At 44.2% G+C, this 19,682-nt stretch overlaps 1 protein-coding gene across 4 annotated transcripts in view; it reads left to right on the plus strand.

Moving 5' to 3' along the window:
- Positions 1-19,682, plus strand: part of PDE1B (phosphodiesterase 1B) — a 491,911-nt gene that overhangs the window by 408,584 nt on the left and 63,645 nt on the right. For all 4 annotated transcript variants that reach the window (XM_073561416.1, XM_073561418.1, XM_073561419.1 and 1 more), the window contains one exon: positions 7,605-7,745. In XM_073561416.1, the coding sequence (XP_073417517.1) occupies positions 7,605-7,745 (141 nt within the window). The remainder of the gene's footprint in view (positions 1-7,604; positions 7,746-19,682) is intronic.

The following is a 19,682-nucleotide window of genomic DNA, read 5'->3' on the forward strand; positions in this document are numbered from 1 at the left end:
TTATTTAAAATTGTTTTTATTGTATAAAAGCGCCAAAACATAAAAAACTACATAAATGAGGTATCGTTGTGATCGTACTGACCCGAAGAATAAAACGCCTTTATCAATTTTACCACACGCAGAACGGTGTAAACGCCCCCCCAAAAGAAATTCATGAATTGCTGGTTTTTGTTCATTTTGTGTCCTAAAAATCGGAATAAAAAGTGATCAAAAAAGTCACATGCCCGAAAATGGTACAAATAAAAACATCAATTCGTCCCGCAAAAAATAAGACCTCACATGACTCTGTGGGTCAAAATATGGAAAAATTATAGCTCTCAAAATGTGGTGATGCAAAAACTATTTTTACAATAAAAAGCGTCTTTTAGCGTATGACAGCTGCCAAACATAAAAACCACCATAAATAGGAAATCAAACCCCCCTTTATCACCCCCTTAGTTAGGAAGAAATAATAAAATAAAAAAAATGTGTTTATTTCCATTTTCCCATTAGGGCTAGGGTTAGGCTAGGTTTAGGGCTAGGGTTAGGGCTAGAGCTGAGATTAGGTTTAGGGGTGTGTTGGGGTTAGGGTTGGAGTTAGAATTGGGGGGTTTCCACTGTTTGGGCACATCAGAGGCTCTCCAAACGCAACATGGCGTCTGATCTCAATTCCAGCCAATTCTGCGTTAAAAAAGTCAAACGGTGCTCCTTCCCTTCTAAGCTCTGCCATGCGCCCAAACAGTGGTTTACCCCCACATATGGGGTAGTAGCCTACTCAGGACAAATTGGACAACAACTTTTGGAGTCTACTTTCTCCTGTTACCCTTGGGAAAAGAAGAAAATTGGGGACTAAAAGGTCATGTTTGTGGAAAAAATATGATTTTTTTATTTTCACGCCTGGGCGTTATAAACTTCTGTGAAGCGTTTGGGGGTTAAAAGTGCTCACCACACATCTAGATAAGTTCCTTGGGGGTCTAGTTTCCAAAATGGGGTAACTTGTGGGGAGGTTTCCATAGTTTAGGCACATCAGGGACTCTCCAAATGCGACATGACACCCGCAGACCGTTCCATCAAAGTCTGCATTCCAAAACGTCACTACTTCCCTTGCGATCCCTGACGTGTGCCCATACAGTAGTTTTCTCTCACATATGGGGTATCAGCGTGCTCAGGACAAATTGGACAACAACTTTTGGGGTCCAATTTCTCCTGGTACCCTTGGGAAAATAAAAAAATTGCGGACTAAATGGTCATGTTTGTGGAAAAAATATTATTTTTTTATTTTCACGTCTGGGTGTTATAAACTTCTGTGAAGCACTTGGGGGTTCAAAGTGCTCACTACACATCTAGATAAGTTTCTTGGGGGGTCTAGTTTCCAAAATGGTGTCATTTGTGGGGGGTTTCCACTGTTTAGGCACATCAGGGGCTCTCCAAATGCAACAAGGCGTCCAATCTCAATTCCAGCCAAAAAAGTCAAATGGCGCTGCTTCCCTTCCGAGCTCTGTCATGGGCCCAAATGGTGGTTTACCCCCACATATGGGGTATCAGCGTACTCAGGGCAAATTGCACAATAACTTTTGGCGTCCTGTTTCCCTTGGGAAAATAAAAATTGGGGGTGAAAAGATCATTTTTTTGGAAAAAATGTGATTTTTTAATTTTACGGCTGTACATTATAAACTTATGTGAAGCCCATGGGGGTTCAAAGTTCTCATCACACATCTAGATAAGTTCCTTGGGGGATCTAGTTTCCAAAATGGTATCATTTGTGGGGAGTTTACACTGCTTAGGCACATCAGGGGCTCTCCAAATGCAACATGGCGTCCGATCTCAATTCCAGCCAAAAAAGTCAAATGGAGCTGCTTCCCTTCCGAGCTCTGCCATGTGCCCAAATAGTGGTTTACCCCCACATATGGGATATCAGCGTACTCAGGGCAAATTGCACAATAACTTTTGGGGTCCTGATTCCGTTGGTAAAATAAAAATTGGGGGTGAAAAGATCCTTTTTTGGAAAAAATATGATTTTTTAATTGTACGGCTGCACGTTATAAACTTCTGTTAAGCACTTGGGGGTTCTAAGTGCTCACCACTCATCTAGATAAGTTCCTTGGGGGGTCTAGTTTCCAAAATGGGGAGTTTCCACTGTTTAGGCACATCAGGGGCTCTCCAAACGTGACATGGCGCCCGATCTCAATTCCAGCCAATTTTGCATTGAAAAAGTCAAACGGCGCTCGTTCTCTTCCGAGCTCTGCCATGCGCCGAAACAGTGGTTCCCCTCCACATATCAGGTATCAGCATACTCAGGACAAATTGCACAATAACTTTTCAGTCCAATTTTTCCTGTTACCCTTAGTAAAATAAAAAAATTGGACCTGAATTAATTTTTTTTGTGAAAAAAAGATAAATGTTCATTTTTTTAAACATTCAAAAAATTCCTGTGAAGCACCTGAAGGGTTAATAAATTTCTTGAATTTGTTTTTGAGCACCTTGAGGGGTGCAGTTTTTAGAATGGTGTCACTTTTGGGTATTTTCTATCATATAGACCCCTCAAAGTGACTGCAAATGTGATGTGGTCCCTAAAATAAAATGGTGTTGTAAAGATGAGAAATCGCTGGTCAAATTTTAACCCTTATAACTTCCTAACAAAAAAAAATTTTGGTTCCAAAATTGTGCTGATGTAAAGTAAACATGTGGGAAATGTTGCTTAAGTTATTTGTGTGCCATATCTCTGTGACTTAAGGACATAAAAATTCAAAGTTGGAAAATTGCAAAATTTTCAAAATTTTCACCAAATTTCCATTTTTTTCACAAATAAATGCAAGTTATATGAATGAAATTTTACCACTAACATGAAGTACAATACGTCACGAGAAAACAATGTCAGAATCACCAGGATCCATGGAAGCGTTCCAGATTTATTACCTCATAAAGGGACAGTGATCAGAATTGTTAAAATTGGCCCGGGCATTAACATGCAAACCACCCTTGGGAGTAAAGGGGTGAATAACCAGCTGAGGAAAAGCAGACAGCTGGGGGCTGATGTTTATAGCCAGAGAAGGGGGTAGTAAGCTTGAAGCTTCCCAGGCTTTTATTATCAGCACACAGATGTCTACTTAACCTTTACTGATTATTAAAATGGGATACCCCCAAACAAATGAAGTGGGGTCCTCCTATAATTAATAACCAGCATAGGCTAGGAAGACAGCTGCAGGCTGATATTAATAGGCTAGCAAGGTGCCATGGTTATTAGCACCCTCTCAGACTAAGAACATCAGCCCTCAGCCTCCCCACAAATAGGGCATCCATAAGATGCGCTAAATTTGGCTCTTAGCCTCGCTCTTCCCATTTGTCCTAGTGCAGTGGCAAGTGAGGCAATAGGGTTGGGGTTGATGTCATTTTATGGCAGCTGACATAAAGTGCAAGGGTTAGCAGTGGAGAATTGCCTATAAGACACCCCCATTACTAACCCCATAGTCATATTGTAAAAAATACAACGCCAGATTAAAGTCCTTAATTGAAAGAAAGACACAGACTCCTTTATTTTAAATAAATACTCCAAGTCTCTCTTTTTCCTATTTATTACTGTAAAATAATAAACCACTATATTCCTCACCTGTACGAAAAAGTATCCCTCTAGCTCTGCTACATCTAGGTGGTTCGTTGTGTGGTGGCATCAGCAAGCCAGCCAGAACACACTGATGTTTTTAATTGAAACTGAGTACCTCTTTGTATTGGTGCTGCTCCACTGATTCTGACAAAGGTATACCCCTACCCCCTGTTATAATAATGCAATTTTTTTCTTCATCCAACTGGGCATATAAGGTGCAAACTTGGAGATGAGAGAGGATGTAAACCCGTGCTGCTGAGGACCCAGTACTGTATACCATGAGAGACCAGATGCAGTATGGATGCGGTTTTCTTTGTCAACGCGTTTCGAGGTTATCATACCTATTATTGGTATCTTATTGTGGTTTGTCCTGATGGAGAGGTATGATTTCCTTGAAACGTGTTGACAAAAATAAAAACATCCTGTCATGGTTTGGACATGGTTAATGTCCTGTTATCTCAGGGTTTATTTTGCTGGCCTCTCATTGCATCTGGGAGGGGTATTTAAATTCACTCCAGACTAAGATTCCCTGTCAGCTATACTTTTTTCTAGTCTGTGTGCCTGACCTCTGGATTGTGTGCCCGGTTTGCAATTGTTTTGCTTGCTCTCTGTGCGGTACTCCGCTTGCTTATTCTTTTGAATTTCTGACCTCTGGCTTCCCTTCTGACAATCCCCTGTCTCACCCTTTGGTACCTCGTGATCTCCTGGTTCTAATCTTAGCTTGTTTGACTACTCTCCTGTGTTTATCGTCTCCTCTGCACCCCGGCATCTGGCTCCGCCCCGACCACCTCCTACTCTGTCACATGGTTCAGGTCCTGTTTGCTTACTGGTTAGTTACCCGGTGCTTTGCTCAGCTTCCTTGCTGCTTTGTGCAGCTCTCCACGCAGCAGTAATACCCAGGAGTCGTGACACAGCCATACTGCTTCTGGTCTCATCACATATTGGATCCTTGGTAGCGTGGGTTTACAAGATAATAAAGCTTTTCGAGAATCAGCGGAGCAGCACCATTTGTGAGAGGTACTCAGTATAGCACATTTCTATATAACCTATAAGTGAAAATGAATGTACCTGCCATGGTGAAAAGTTACTTTGAAACGGTTGTCTTCTGCCCGGTGCACCTATGTGCATATGTACATTACTTAGAGGAAATGAGTCATTAGACGGCAGCCATGCTAAGTGGATTCTTGTCTCGACAATTATAGTTGATTACAGAGGGTCCAGGATTTGGCAGTGAACCAGCTACTTATCAGGGGTTTACAAAGAGATGAGTTTGAGTTTATGTGCTATCATTATATTTCAGGGAGGTCTGTGAATTTTTGGAGGATAGCGGGTAGATTACATTATCACGATGAACATTCAACTCAATAGGTGCCCTTTATAACACCAAGTAATTTTGCCGTCCCTTCAGTGATACATGCCTATTGGCATCTCAGCAACACGGTACTGTTTTATTTAAAATGCTGATGACTCAATGAGCCGCTGAGTGTCACCTCCCCAAAGACTGTTATTTAGGAAGGCTGAAGTCAGTTTCAGCTCATAAAAGTGCCAGTCATCAGGGCCGTAGCCGTGAAATTCTATTTTATTTCATATTGTCTGGTAACTTAGGGTTAGCAGTATAAAGCCTTAGGGTATGTCTCCACATTCCGCATATATGCAGCGTTTTGGACGCAGCTCTGCCTAAAGCGCTGCCGGCTTTTGTACGCGTGGTGTTCCCGCATGTGTTCATTGAACACTTGCGGAATCACCACATCCTTTACATAGACTGTGTAGTTAGCGGAGACTGAGCGTCTCCGCAAGATAAATAGACATGCTGCGGTCTACAAAAACGAGCCGCATATGCGTATACGCAGGTCTGCCACCTGTGTCTTTGTACGCATAATGGAGATGGGCTTTCATAAAATCCCCTCCACTATGCTGTAACATCTGGCCGCTGCGGATTGGACGCTGAAGGTGTACGCAGCATCCAATCCGCAGCGTTTACTGACCGTGGAAACATACCCTTAGGGATTAAATCAGTGGTACTGTATTTAGATAATGTAAAGTTTATACATACGGACAGTACTTCTCAGTGGTTTATGAAAAATGGAGGGATCAATCATTCACACGTAATTCTTAGTGGTATATAGAAAATGTAGAGATCGATCATATGTAATCCTTAGTGGTGTATCAAAAATGTAGGGTTCAATCATATGCAATTCTTAGTGTTATATAGAAAATGTAGGGATCATTGATATGTAATTCTTAGTGGTGCATCGAAAATGTAGGGATCGATCATGTGTAATTCTTAGTTGTATATAGAAAATATAAGGATCACTCAAATGATGCTCTCAATGGTTGATTATACCAGAAAACGTAGTGATCACTGACCGATTACTCTCTGCGGTATATAGGAAATGTAAGAAGTGCTAATAATAATAACACAGGTCAACGAAAAAAATTTTTTTTTCTGGTGTCCAAAATATTTTAATGAATTTGGGGTATTTTTGGGGTGCTGATTCTGAATATGTCATCAGTTTTGCCAGATTGGCTCAAGTTTTTGAGATTTTTGGTATCTTATTTATAGCACTTGTTGGTAAATGCGACGCATCATCTCATTAATTTCTTTGGATTAGTACTTGAACTGAGCAGTTCTCAATATAGTTTTGTGTTAATTAGTGTTCTAAAAGTTTGTTCATAGCTTGATTTTTGCACTAACTTTATGTTGTTGTCTGTTTTCCAGTGAAAAGCATGAACTCATCATGAAGAAGTTGTCTTAACGATCCAGACTCATTCTGTTACATTTGTGGTGAATATACACTGCCAAAACATAGAAGAAACATAACACACTTCGTAAAAAAAGTGTATTTTGCCTATTTTGGGGTTATGCTTGGGGACCAAGACAAGTTTTGGGCACCACACATAGTGTGCAAAGCATGTATCGAATTATTACGAAAATGGAGCAAAGGACAAAGAAAAAGCTTCAAATTTGGTGTTCCAATGGTGTGGAGAGAGCCAAAAAATCATCATGATGACTGTTATTTCTGTGCAGTGCAAGTGCAAGGATTCAATAAGCATAAGAAACGAAAATGGGAGTAACATGGAATCTGCAAGAAGGCCTGTCCCTCATTGTGAAGATGTGCCTGTACCTGTGTTTACCATAAATAACAGTCATCATGATGATTTTTTGGCTCTCTCCACACCATTGGAACACCAAATTTGAAGCTTTTTCTTTGTCCTTTGCTCCATTTTCGTAATAATTCGATACATGCTTTGCACACTATGTGTGGTGCCCAAAACTTGTCTTGGTCCCCAAGCATAACCCCAAAATAGGCAAAATACACTTTTTTTACGAAGTGTGTTATGTTTCTTCTATGTTTTGGCAGTGTGTATTCACCACAAATGTAACAGAATGAGTCTGGATCGTTAAGACAACTTCTTCATGATGAGTTCATGCTTTTCACTGGAAAACAGACAACAACATAAAGTTAGTGCAAAAATCAAGCTATGAACAAACTTTTAGAACACTAATTAACACAAAACTATATTGAGAACTGCTCAGTTCAAGTACTAATCCAAAGAAATTAATGAGATGATGCGTCGCATTTACCAACAAGTGCTATAAATAAGATACCAAAAATCTCAAAAACTTGAGCCAATCTGGCAAAACTGATGACATATTCAGAATCAGCACCCCAAAAATACCCTAAATTCGATGAAATATCTTTGGCACCAAAAATGCTGTTGACCAGTGTAATCTTTATATAGCGCCAACATATTCCGCAGCGCTTTACAGTTTAGCAGTTTCAAAACACAAGTCATAAGTAACAACTTTAACAATGCAATAATTAAAGCAAAATAAGACGGAAAGCCCAGCAGTATACTGAAATTGTAGAGATCATTTTTATTTGTAACTCTCAATGTTACATAGAAAGGATCTGAAGTGTTTGAGATAAACGTTATATTAATTTCTATATTAAACCTAAGTCATTAATAAATACTGTTCAGCTCAAGACACTTTCAACATGTTTGTGTTTCGTTACCACAGATTCCTGTTGCGTTTCTTATGAGTTTTCTGGATTCCCTGGAAAGTGGCTATGGAAAGTACAAGAATCCTTATCACAACCAGATTCATGCAGCAGATGTGACACAAACCGTCCACTGTTTTCTGTTAAGAACAGGCATGGTGGTAAGTGCTCATCTCTATGTGCAATATATATATATATATATATATATATATATATATATACATATATTTATTTTTTATTTATTTATTTTTTCATATGTGTCATTAGCATATTCTGCAGTATTGTACAGAAGGTCATTATATATCAAATGCAGTGACCATAGAATATATCACCAAGTATTAATTTAATAAAAATCTATCTTTATTGTAACTTATCAAGGAAACATGACGATATATCCCCCAATACAAATCATAAAACAAGAAAAGGAGGATAAGGGTTGTTAAAAATTGTGTTGTGATGGCCACTACTATTTTATATTGATGGGCTATACTCACGATAGGCCATCAATATCTATATAACCTCCAACACCTACCATCTGTTACCGGTGCTGAACAGAAGTGCTAGGATGCTGCTGGAACACAACAGCTCCATCATTTCTCCAAAGCCTGCAGCATCAGGTGGATCTGTAGTACCTGACGCGACCAAAAGTTTTGACGGAGCTGCTGTGTTCAGGCAGCATCCTAGAACTTCCGTCTGCGGCTGGCGCCGGTAATATGTGAGTAGTGGCCAACTGCTTTAATTAGTACATTGTCAGGAAAAACACAATCTCCCATTTTACCTTAGGTGTCTAAATTACATGATCAATGTTAAAATGCCATTCAGCTTTTACATGATGCCATGATTAGAAAGTGAAACCCAGATCCCTATAATAAAAACACCTTGATTCACATTTCGTAACCTTCGTCAGGAGTTACAGAAGATTTCCTAGGCAAGGAGCACAGTGCTTACAAGCTCTTTGCTATAAAGCCTTTATCGCTGAGCCTCTTTGCTGTTGCATTGGCAAAGCTGCCTCATATAGCAGTATTAGGGAGCGCAGGGCTTGGTACAATGTTGCCACCATATCTCGAACTCACCGCCACCGGCAAACAGAAAGCCGACAGGCTGGGGAGTGATGCACTCTTGAATATGGATAATGATGAAAATAGCCTTTTGATAAATATTAACTAGAATTATTTCATACATCAACAATACAAGTGAAGATGAGATTATTTGTAATGTATCTCATCCGAAAAGAATGCCTCTTTGCCACTTATCAGCCATTCATTCTCACCCTGTCTTGATCATTTATTCATAAAAGCTGCGCATATCTACTTTTTTCCATCTATACCCTTGGCCTAGGGCAACTCATAACGTCCCATGGCTTCGAGTACCACCTGTATGCAGACGACACTCAAATCTACCTGTCTGGCCCAGATGTCACCTCTCTGCTGTCTAGAATCCTGGAGTGTCTATCAGCCATATCCTCCTTCTTCACCTCTCACTTACTAAAACTCAATGTAGACAAAACCGAACTCATCATCTTTCCTCCATCTCACGTATCTTCCCTACCTGATCTATCTATTATGGTAAACGTCATCACGCTCTCTCCCGCACCAGAAATCCGCTGCCTCGGAGTAATTCTCGACTCTGCCCTGTCCTTCAAACCGCACGTCCAAACTATTGCCACCTCCTGTCGCCTCCAACTCAAAAATATTTCCAGAATCCTTCCCTTCCTCAGCCCTCAATCTGCTAAAACTCGTGTACCCGCCCTCATCATTTCCCGCTTTAACTACTGCAACACTCTCCTGTGGCCTCCCTGCTATCTCTCTTGCACCACTCCAGTCTGTCCTCAACTCTGCTGCCCGACTAATCCACCTCTCTCCTCGCTACTTCCCTGTTTCTCCCCTTTGCAAATCCTTCCTCTGGCTCCCAATTCCCCAACAAATCCAGTTCAAACTACTAACACTGACCTACAAAGCCATCCACAACCTGTCCCCTCCATATATCTCCGAATATCTTCCCTCACGTAATCTTCGATCCTCCCAAGACCTCCTACTCTCCTCCACACTTATTCGTAACTCACACAGCAGCCTCCAAGATTTCTCCCGAATATCCCCCATCCTCTGGAATTCCATGCCTCAACACGTCCGATTATCCACCAACCTCGTATCTTTCAAACGGAACCTGAAAACCCATCTCTTCTGGAAAGCTTACAGCCTGCAATAACCATTCTGCCACCTCACCACCACCTATGCTGTCTCCTCACCTCCACCAGAGCTGCCGCACCCCCCGACCTCCTGTCTCTTCCCCATTATCCAGTAGAATGTAAGTCTGCAAGGACAGGGTCCTCTCCCCTCTGTACCAGTCTGTCATTGTAAATTTGTTTACTGTAAATGATATCTATAACTTTGTATGTAAACCCTCCTCATGTACAGCACCATGGAATTAATGGTGCTATATAAATAAATAATAATAGTAATATCTGTCTGTAGTTAAGTGTTCATTGAGAGATAACATTATGCCCGCTGCTTACAGTATAATAGTCTATGGAATAAGGAGTGGGAGAAGGGGGAGAAAGAAAAATGTAGAGCACACAAAAAGAAGTTGCTACAACATCTACTATCTAGAGATTAGAAGGTGGAAATTGCTAAATAATATAGGATAAGTGCAACAAAAGCTTCCAGAGACCCTAAGAGATGCATAATATACATTTGTATAGAAATCATAGACAAAGGGCAAACACAGTCATAAGATCAAAGATAAAACTAGAGTATTTTATTAGTACAAAATTACATACAGACAGACAAATGGAGATGGGGGCTGGAAGATGTAAAGGTCATTCAGACCGCATATATGAGGCCCAGGGTAGGTGTGTGGGAAGGCAGATATGACATAATATCATAACAAGAATCATATATGCACAATGGCAGGAAGAAATAAACCGCAGGTATCTGGCATCACTGTCAAATTCAAATAACCAGCACTGCAGCCATATGTGCATAATAGCACAACAAGAAGCATACCATGAATAAAGTCAATAGGGCCCGGCTATGGCCATATAAGCCAGGCACATGAGTGACAAATAATTGTGCCTAGAAAGACATAGTGGAAGCACAAATACCTGCAAATGAAATGGCTGCCTTCCTCCACGTCCCACCCGCCCCGACGCGCGTTTCGGCGTGCCTTTATCAAGGGGCATACAGTAGTGGACATAAGAATGGTCTTTATATAACCCCGAACCCGGAAGTCACCATTGCGGCTGCGCGGCAAAATACTCTAGTTTTATCTTTGATCTTATGACTGTGTTTGCCCTTTGTCTATGATCTTAGTATTACAGTTGGTCTTTTCTGTCTGCACTAATTGTGGGTGTGTAAATTGGGTAATTTTGTATTTGGTATTGATTATATACCCACTATGATCATTGGATTTATCTTACATTTGTATAGAAAGTAGATCTAAACAATTGAGACCTTAAGGTAGAGTTTAAGGGGAATAGAAAGCGGCTCTCACCACTGTCATTTTTGTAAAAATCAATTTACTCATTCATCGGATGCGGTACAGGATTACAGATTAAAAATAAGTTTGCATCTATAAGCTGAGCACCGCAGTGTCTGAGCATGATCTCCTGAATATGTGTGAATATATTGATTTGCTAGTCGATTCCCCTGTGGATGTTGTAGGGGAGAGAGCCCCCGAAAAAGGGCCCGCAGTGTATCCGGGCCAGAACTAGGGGGGCTGTCACCCGTTGTTCCAGGGGATACGTTCCTGAGGGAAATGATTTCAGGCCAGGACCATCAGTCGATCAGGAAACGTGGGGGCGGGATAAAGAAAGGGGGCGGGGTGACAATAAAACGAGTGGTGGAGACCAGCACAGGACACTCATCGGGGAGAGAGACGTGGGAGATGAGAGACAGGAGGGAGGAGTCTAAGTAGCATACCAGAGCGAGAGTGAGCCAGCGCTTCGACGAGAGACGGGGGCTCACCTGACCAGGAGAGAGGAAGGTGCCAAGCAGCATGAGGAGGAGATCCGTCGAGACCTGTACCTCCACTGCTCCACTCCACATTGCGGCTGCGGCCTATACACCGAGACCCGCGGCCGCCTCTTCCTCGCCTTCCGAGGCAACCCCGGCAGAGAGGAACCGGCCTGGGGCCTGTATCATTCCCCCAGCACCAGGGCCTAGGAATGCCCGAAGCCTGCGACAACTCTTCTTTGGCTGGACCCGGCGGCTGAGGCGCGGACCAGACAGCCCCCGGACAACAACTCTGCAGGACGTCAGAGATCGATAAGTGACATTTCGTTTTTCATTCATATTTAGTCCAAGGACCTGTAGCCAGCCGTATCGTGGCCATATAGTTACCGTCTCTCGCTGTACTGTTTAGCATTGTGTACCTGTGTATTTGTGTCTGGCTTCCCTGCGTGGAAAACCGTTGTTAGCTTTGCTCTTTATCCATATATAAAAGTTAAGTTTAACCCTTTCTCTGTCTCCAGCTCGTCACTGTATCCTGCGTACCTGCGAGTACCAAATTTGGCGTAGTCGGCAGGATGCAGTCTCCGAGCGTGGAAGCTGCAGACCAAGGGGAAGAGGGTGGCCCCCGGTCCAGTACATCTTTAGGGGCTATGTTGAATAACCTGACGAGGGTCACAGGCAGTAATACAATGTTGTGGAGCTGGACAGAGCGAATGCGGGGGTTGTTGAGGATGCACCCGATAACCCCTGACTAGGAGGCCGAGGTGGCTCTCATGGCTTTGGCTGGGGAAGCCCGGGACTCAGTGATGTTAAGACCCCCCTGGACAGCAAAATACTTTCACTAGGGTTTTACAGATCCTGGAAGAAACCCATGGGGACCCTACTAACGTAGGAGAACTGAGGTCCCGGCTGTTTAGTCGCATGCAAAGGGAGGGGGAGACGATAACGCAATACATGAATGTCTTGCAGGAACTGTATACAGCCATTGACTGAAAGGACGGGGTAGGCGTGGGGCCCATAAACATAACCCTAGACGACATCTTGGTGACCGGGCTGCGGGTCCCCCTGACAAATCAGGCCCTGCGGGAGCAGCTACGAGTGAACCCGCGTTTGACCTTCTCCGAGATAGGGAGTTAGGCGCATTCATGAGAACAGAAGCAGGGGGTGACAGTCCCCGTAGAGAAGACCCGGAGCACCGAGGCCTCCGTGAACGCCGTTAGTGAACCACAGGGGGTGGAGGAGATGAGACAAGAACTGAAGAACATCAGAGGTGAATTGGCTGAGGTGAAGAGGGGGGCCGAGGCCTTGAGTAACCGGCCGGGGCTGATCGCAGAACCCCTGAACCCCCGCGGCCCCCGGACCGGCTGGCCTTCGCGATCCCTCGCCTGCTATGTTTGTGATGAAGTGGGGCACTTTGCCCGGCAGCGAGGGAGGTACCCTCCCCACCAGCCATTAAACAAAAGGGCTCTGAGTTGGGGGGATGCCGTTCGGAGCCAGAACCCACAACATGGGGTGGTGGAGGGCTGTGGAGTCGGTAAGCCAAACCTGCGACTCCGACTCCTCAATTTCCCTTACACCGACTCCGAATCCGACTCAACGACTCCGACTCCCACACATATCGCTTATATTTAAGTGAAAAATTTATTGTAGTACAATTTGAACATCAGACATTTAATCATTTTTATGATCCAATAATCAAGATATTTAGATAGAGCAGAATATATATTTATTGGAATACAACTTTAGAACACAAAAAACTGTAATAAATTGTAAATATGTAATACACTATGTAATATTGATTACATATATACAGTACAGACCAAAAGTTTGGACACACCTTCTCATTCAGAGTTTTCTTTTATTTCATGACTATGAAAATTGTAGATTCATTCTGAAGGCATCAAAACTATGAATTAACACATGTGGAATTATATAATTAACAAAAAAGTGTGAAACAACTGAAAATATGTCTTATAATCTAGGTTCTTCAAAGAAGCCACTTTTTGCTTTGATTACTGCTTTGCACACTCTTGGCATTCTCTTGATGAGCTTCAAGAGGTAATCACCGGAAATGGTCTTCCAACAGTCTTGAAGGAGTTCCCAGAGATGCTTAGCACTTGTTGGCCCTTTTGCCTTCACTCTGCGGTCTAGCTCACCCCAAACCATATCGATAGGGTTCAGGTCTGGTGACTGTGGAGGCCAGGTCATCTGGCGTAGCACCCCATCACTCTCCTTCTTGGTCAAATAGCCCTTACACAGCCTGGAGATGTGTTTGGGTTCATTGTCCTGTTGAAAAATAAATGATGGTCCAACTATTGCAAACCGGATGGAATAGCATGCCGCTGCAAGATGATGTGGTAGCCATGCTGGTTCAGTATGCCTTCAGTTTTGAATAAATCCCCAACAGTGTCACCAGCAAAGCACCCCACACCATCACACCTCCTCCTCCATGCTTCACAGTGGGAAACAAGCATGTAGAGTCCATCCGTTCACCTTTTCTGCGTCTCACAAAGACACCGTGGTTGGAGCCAAAGATCTCAAATTTGGACTCATCAGACCAAAGCACAGATTTCCACTTGTCTAATGTCCATTCCTTGTGTTCTTTAGCCCAAACAAGTCTCTTCTACTTGTTGCCTGTCCTTAGCAGTGGTTTTTTAGCAGCTATTATACCATGAAGGCCTGCTGCACAAAGTCTCCTCTTAACAGTTGTTGTAGAGATGTGTCTGCTGCTAGAACTTTGTGCATTGACCTGGTCTCTAATCTGAGCTGCTGATAACCTGCGATTTCTGAGGCTGGTGACTCGGATGAACTTATCCTCCGCAGCAGAGGTGACTCTTGGTCCTTTCCTGGGGCGGTCCTCATGTGAGCCAGTTTCTTTGTAGCGCTTGATGGTTTTTTGCCACTGCACTTCGGGACACTTTCAAAGTTTTCCCAATTTTTCGGACTGACTGACCTTCATTTCTTAAAGTAATGATGGCCACTCATTTTTCTTTACTAAGAATTTGTATTATGGCAAGAAAAAAGCAGCTAACAGTCTATTCAGTAGGACTATCAGCTGTGTATCCATAAGACTTCTGCACAACACAACTGATGGTCCCAACCCCATTTATAAGGCAAGAAATCCCAATTATTAAACAGGACAGGGCACACCTGTGAAGTGAAAACCATTTCCGGTGACTACCTCTTGAAGCTCATCAAGAGAATGCCAAGAGTGTGCAAAGCATTAATCAAGCAAAAGGTGGCTACTTTGAGGAACCTAGAATATAAGACATACAGTATTTTCAGTTGTTTCACACTTTTTTGTTAATTATATAATTCCACATGTGTTAATTCATAGTTTTGATGACTTCAGAGTGAATCTACAATTTTCATAGAAATGAAAATAAAGAAAACTCTTTGAATGAGGTGTGTCCAAACTTTTGGTCTGTACTGTGTGTGTATGTATAAATATATATATATATATATATATATATATATATATATATATATTTTGTGTGTATGTGTACATATATATAAAATATAACACTATGACTTATCTCAGCTAAGACAAAGCCTAGATCCTCAGGCTACATTCACACCATGGGCGTAGCCAGGATCAAACCTGGGGGAGGCAGAACCTCATACTGTTCCACAGAGCCTCATACTGCACACCTCAGCTGCTACAGAACCTCATACTGCACACCCCTACATTTGAAAATAAAGCCTGCACCTTAAGAAGTTGTGGTGGTGATGAATGCAGTCTATTTATTCCAACTATCAATTGATGTTGATGTGTTACTGAAGACGAGCAATGCCTGTCCTGGGTGTCCTTTTGGGCAGCTATGAGGTGTACCTGACTGGTGCTAAAAAAAAAAGGAGTGTTAGTCTGTGTACTACCCGGTTTTCATTCTTTTTGGTACAGATTCGATATGGATAGACAGGTATGGATAAATGGATAGATAGAGCAGATTTCTAATCTGCTTTTGCTATTGAAAACATAATCTATGAGCTTAAAAACCTTTCAGGTGATGCAGTTTTTTAAAAAGCTGATCGGCTTTTGCAGCTGAAAAACGTATCAAAAAACGCAGGAAAAACGCTGTGTGTGAATGTAGCCTTAGATCAGGAATATAACAGCCATTTATAGGACATTTCATAACATTCCCAAATTCCTATGAAAAAATATTCAGCACATTCTGCATTGAACTACTGTACCCAATTTATTATATATTTTAGGAGTCGGAGTCGGTCCATATTATACCGACTCCGACTCCACCAAAATGAGCTCCGACTCCACGACTCCACAGCCCTGGGTGGAAGTCCCGAAGATCTAGTAGCAAAGTGTCCGTTAATTTGGGCAGAGTTTGAGGGCCACGCGGTGCACTGCCTGGTGGATACGGAGTCACAAGATACGACTTTGCCAGAGACCTAAGTCCGGCAACACTTCCCCGAAGCCACAAGGCCCCAGTGGGGGTCCGTCATCAAGCTGTTGGCCGCCAACCAGCTACCGATTCCATTCGTCGGAGTAGCTTGGATGCAGATCTCATTGTGCGGCAAAGAACTGGGCTGACAAGGCGAGGTCCTGACTTGGGGGGAGGCAGGCGACAGGCACGCTGTCACCTTGGTCATGAATGTACTAAAGGAATTCGGCAGTCTTCTCCTCAGTGAACCAGCCCAAGAGACTCTGAAACAATGGAGCACCCGAACCCCCCCAAGGCAGGTCTTCCAACAGCTGGTGCGGGGGGTGTGAGTCCAAGAGGCCTGCCAGGAGGGGGAGGTGTTGGGGAAGGTGATTGCGCCTGCGGCCACCCTGCTCATGCTACCGCCAGGACAGACGGTAATCGCACTGCTCGTCAGAGCTTGTGTACCTCTAGATGGAGTGGAAGTGCAGGTGGAACCATCGTTCTCCGAGCACTTGTCCCACGGGCTTCTGGTGGCTCGTGCCCTGGCTACCGTGAGGAAGGGGACAGCCCTCTTGCGCTGTGTCAATCTGGAGGACCAAGACATCGTCATAAAGCCCCGCAGCGAGATGGCCAAACTGGTAAAACCCCTGGAGGAGGTAGTCCCACCCCCAGCACTGCAGCTGGGGGTAAGTCCGAGGGACCCCTGGGCAGTGACTGTTAAATCCATCCAGACCCCGGGGGCCCTACCTGAGCAGGAGTGGTGAGCGATCCTGGAGCAAATTCGAGCGGAACTCTCCGGGCTAGGGCAAGCCCAAATACAGCAAGTGGAAGCCCTCCTGGGCCATTACAAAGAGGTATTCGCTCGCCACGAAGACAACTTCAGCTGCACCACCGCCATTACGCACGGAATGTCCACTGACGGGACGGCCCCCATCAGAGAGCGCTATCGGCAGATTCCTCCGCAATTGTACCAGGTGGTAAAGTCACTATTGGGCCAGATGCTGCGGAAGGGGGTCATCCGAGAGAGTCAGAGCCCCTGGGCCGCCCCCATTGTGCTGGTACGCAAAAAGGACGGCATGCTGCATTTCTGCATGGCTATCGGAAGCTGAATGCCTGCACCATCAAGGACTCATACCCGCTTCCTCGTATAGAAGAATCCCTGTCAGCCTTGGGGAAGGCGAGATATTTCTCTACCCTTGACTTGGCCAGTGGATACTGGCAGGTACCTATGTCGGAACAAGATCGAGCAAAAACAGCCTTCATCTTTCCCATGGGGCTGTTTGAATTTAATCGAATGCCTTTTGGACTGGCCAATGCCCCCGGAACCTTCCAGAGCATAATGGAGCGATGTTTGGGTGACCTAAACTTCGAAGCTACCCTAGTCTACCTAGATGACATTATCATCTACGCCGCCACGTTTGAAGACCACCTGTATCGTCTGGGCCAGGTACTCGGCCGGCTACAAAAATACGGGTTGAAGGTGAAGCCCCAGAAATGCCATCTGTTACGCACACAGATTGAATACCTAGGACATGTCGTCTCCGCCGTGGTCATGAGACCACCTCTGTAGAAGGTCGCTGTGATACGGGAGTGGCCTACCCCCGAGATGGTGAAGGATGTGCGGGCCTTTCTGGGGCTGGCTGGATATTACCGTTGCTTCGTGAAAAATTTCGCCCGCTGAGCCCAACCCCTGCAGGACCTGTTGAAAAGGACCCCGTCTGGTGCTAACAGCTTGAAGATACAGTGGCGCGAATCGCAGGAAGAAACTTTCCGAGACCTCAAAGACGCACTCTCGGAGGCCCCGGTGTTGGCTTACACGGATTTCTCACAATCGTTTATTCTGCACACCGACAGGAGTTGGCACGGGCTGGGGGCTGTGTTGTCCCAGATGCAGGACGGTCGACAGAAGGTGATCGCCTATGGCAGTTGGTCTCTTCACGACTCAAAGCGAAATCCGGACAACTAAAGCTCCTTTAAGCTCGTACTCCTCCCGTTGGTGTGGGCCATGACGGAGCGATTCGAGGAGTACCTAGCGGGTTCCAAGGTGTTGGTGCGAATGGACAACAAATTCGACTAGCCCACCTCGAAAATGCCAAGTTGGGGGCCCTGGAACAACGATGGGTAGCCAGGATGGCCAAGTTTAAGTATAAGATCAGGGGCAGAGAACGTCCACGCCGACGCCCTGTCCCGAATCCGACACATGACCCTGGGGCGGAGGCGGGACGAAGACCTGGAAGGGGAAGAAACAACATTTTCCTCAGGCCCTACCGAGACACTGGCATTTGCAAAAGAACAGTCCTGTGTGGGGCCCACAAGGGGCATCCTGGAACAGTCCCGAGACGAATGGATACGCTTACAACAGGAAGATGAGGAAATCGGCTCCCTGCGTCAATGGGTGGCCGCGAAACAGTTGCCCAGTGATGCTCAAAGAAGGACACGTTACTAATGCTATGCCAGTGGGAGAGATTGGCGCTCAAAAACGGACTGTTGTATCGAAAAGTGGAAGTACACGCAGAGCCAACGGCCGCCTGGCAGGTGGTAGTACCGGGGGCCCTGTTGGCTGAAATTGCTCGGGGAGCCCACGAAAAAGGGGCTCACTTTGGGGCGCAAAAGACTTTTCAGTGGCTGCAGCGGATAGCCTACCATCCCCAGTTACAAACTGAAGAGATTTTCAGAAAATGTTGTCAATGTGAACTGACTAAACCACCGGAGAAAAGAGCTCCTATACAGACAGTAATAACAACGGCACCCCTCGAGCTGTTAATGATAGACTACCTGACCATCAGTCCATCCCACCAGGGGTACGAGCACTGCCTGGTTATGGTGGACCATTTTACCAAATTTGCCATGGTAACCCCCACCAGAGACCAAACGGCGAAATACGCAGCCTACGCTATTTGTAAGAACTTTATTCAAGTGTATGGCTGCCCTCAACGCATTCACTCGGATCAGGGAGCCTGCTTCCTGGGAAAAGTAATGGTGGAGCTACATCGTCTGTACGGCATTGACTAGTCTCGGACCACACCATACCACCCGCAAGGAAACGGGGCCTGCGAACAGTTTAATCGGACCCTAATCCAAATGCTGCGTACCCTGGAAGATGACCGAAAAACCCAAGAAAAATACAGATAGAACACGTAATGGGTCAATTGGGAAAATCTCACGGTCTAAACACACCAAAATTGTAGCTCAGATTGTGTTAGAAAACGGGTGAAAAAGCCGATACAATATATTTTTTGCATATTTGCATTTTACAGCTGCTCATTTTTTTTTTATTGGAGTTGCTTAACTTTTGCATGGGTTTCTTCTTGTGCCACATTAATGCTGGTGGTACTTGCCAGTATGTTTGTTAAAAATTCTAAAAAAATTTGCAGCTTTAGGTAAATGCTAGTTTTGGTCGCTGATAAGATATAGGCCACATTCACACATTCAGGTGATGTGTATTTGTGTAATAAGGGAAGGAGTTGAATAAGGATATTACCGCCATTTTGGCCACATTCACACAATCAGTATTTGGTCAGTATTTCACATCAGTATTTTTAAGCCAAAACTAGGAGATGGTGATAAATACAGGAGTGGTGACGGGTTTCTATTATACTTTTCCTCTGATTGTTCCTCTCCTGGTTTTAGCTTACAGATACTGAGGTAAAATACTGACCACATACTGACCCGTGTGAACATGGCTTTAAGTTGTACCTGTTTAATTCCTCTAGATATCTGCGGAGCAGCAGATGATTTTCGGTTCCTATCACTGCTATGAATTATGCCAAGG

The sequence above is a fragment of the Dendrobates tinctorius genome, unplaced genomic scaffold (genome assembly GCF_039654945.1).
Source record: "Dendrobates tinctorius isolate UK_male_01 unplaced genomic scaffold, ASM3965494v1 ptg000319l, whole genome shotgun sequence".
Classification (NCBI taxonomy): Eukaryota; Metazoa; Chordata; class Amphibia; order Anura; family Dendrobatidae; genus Dendrobates; species Dendrobates tinctorius.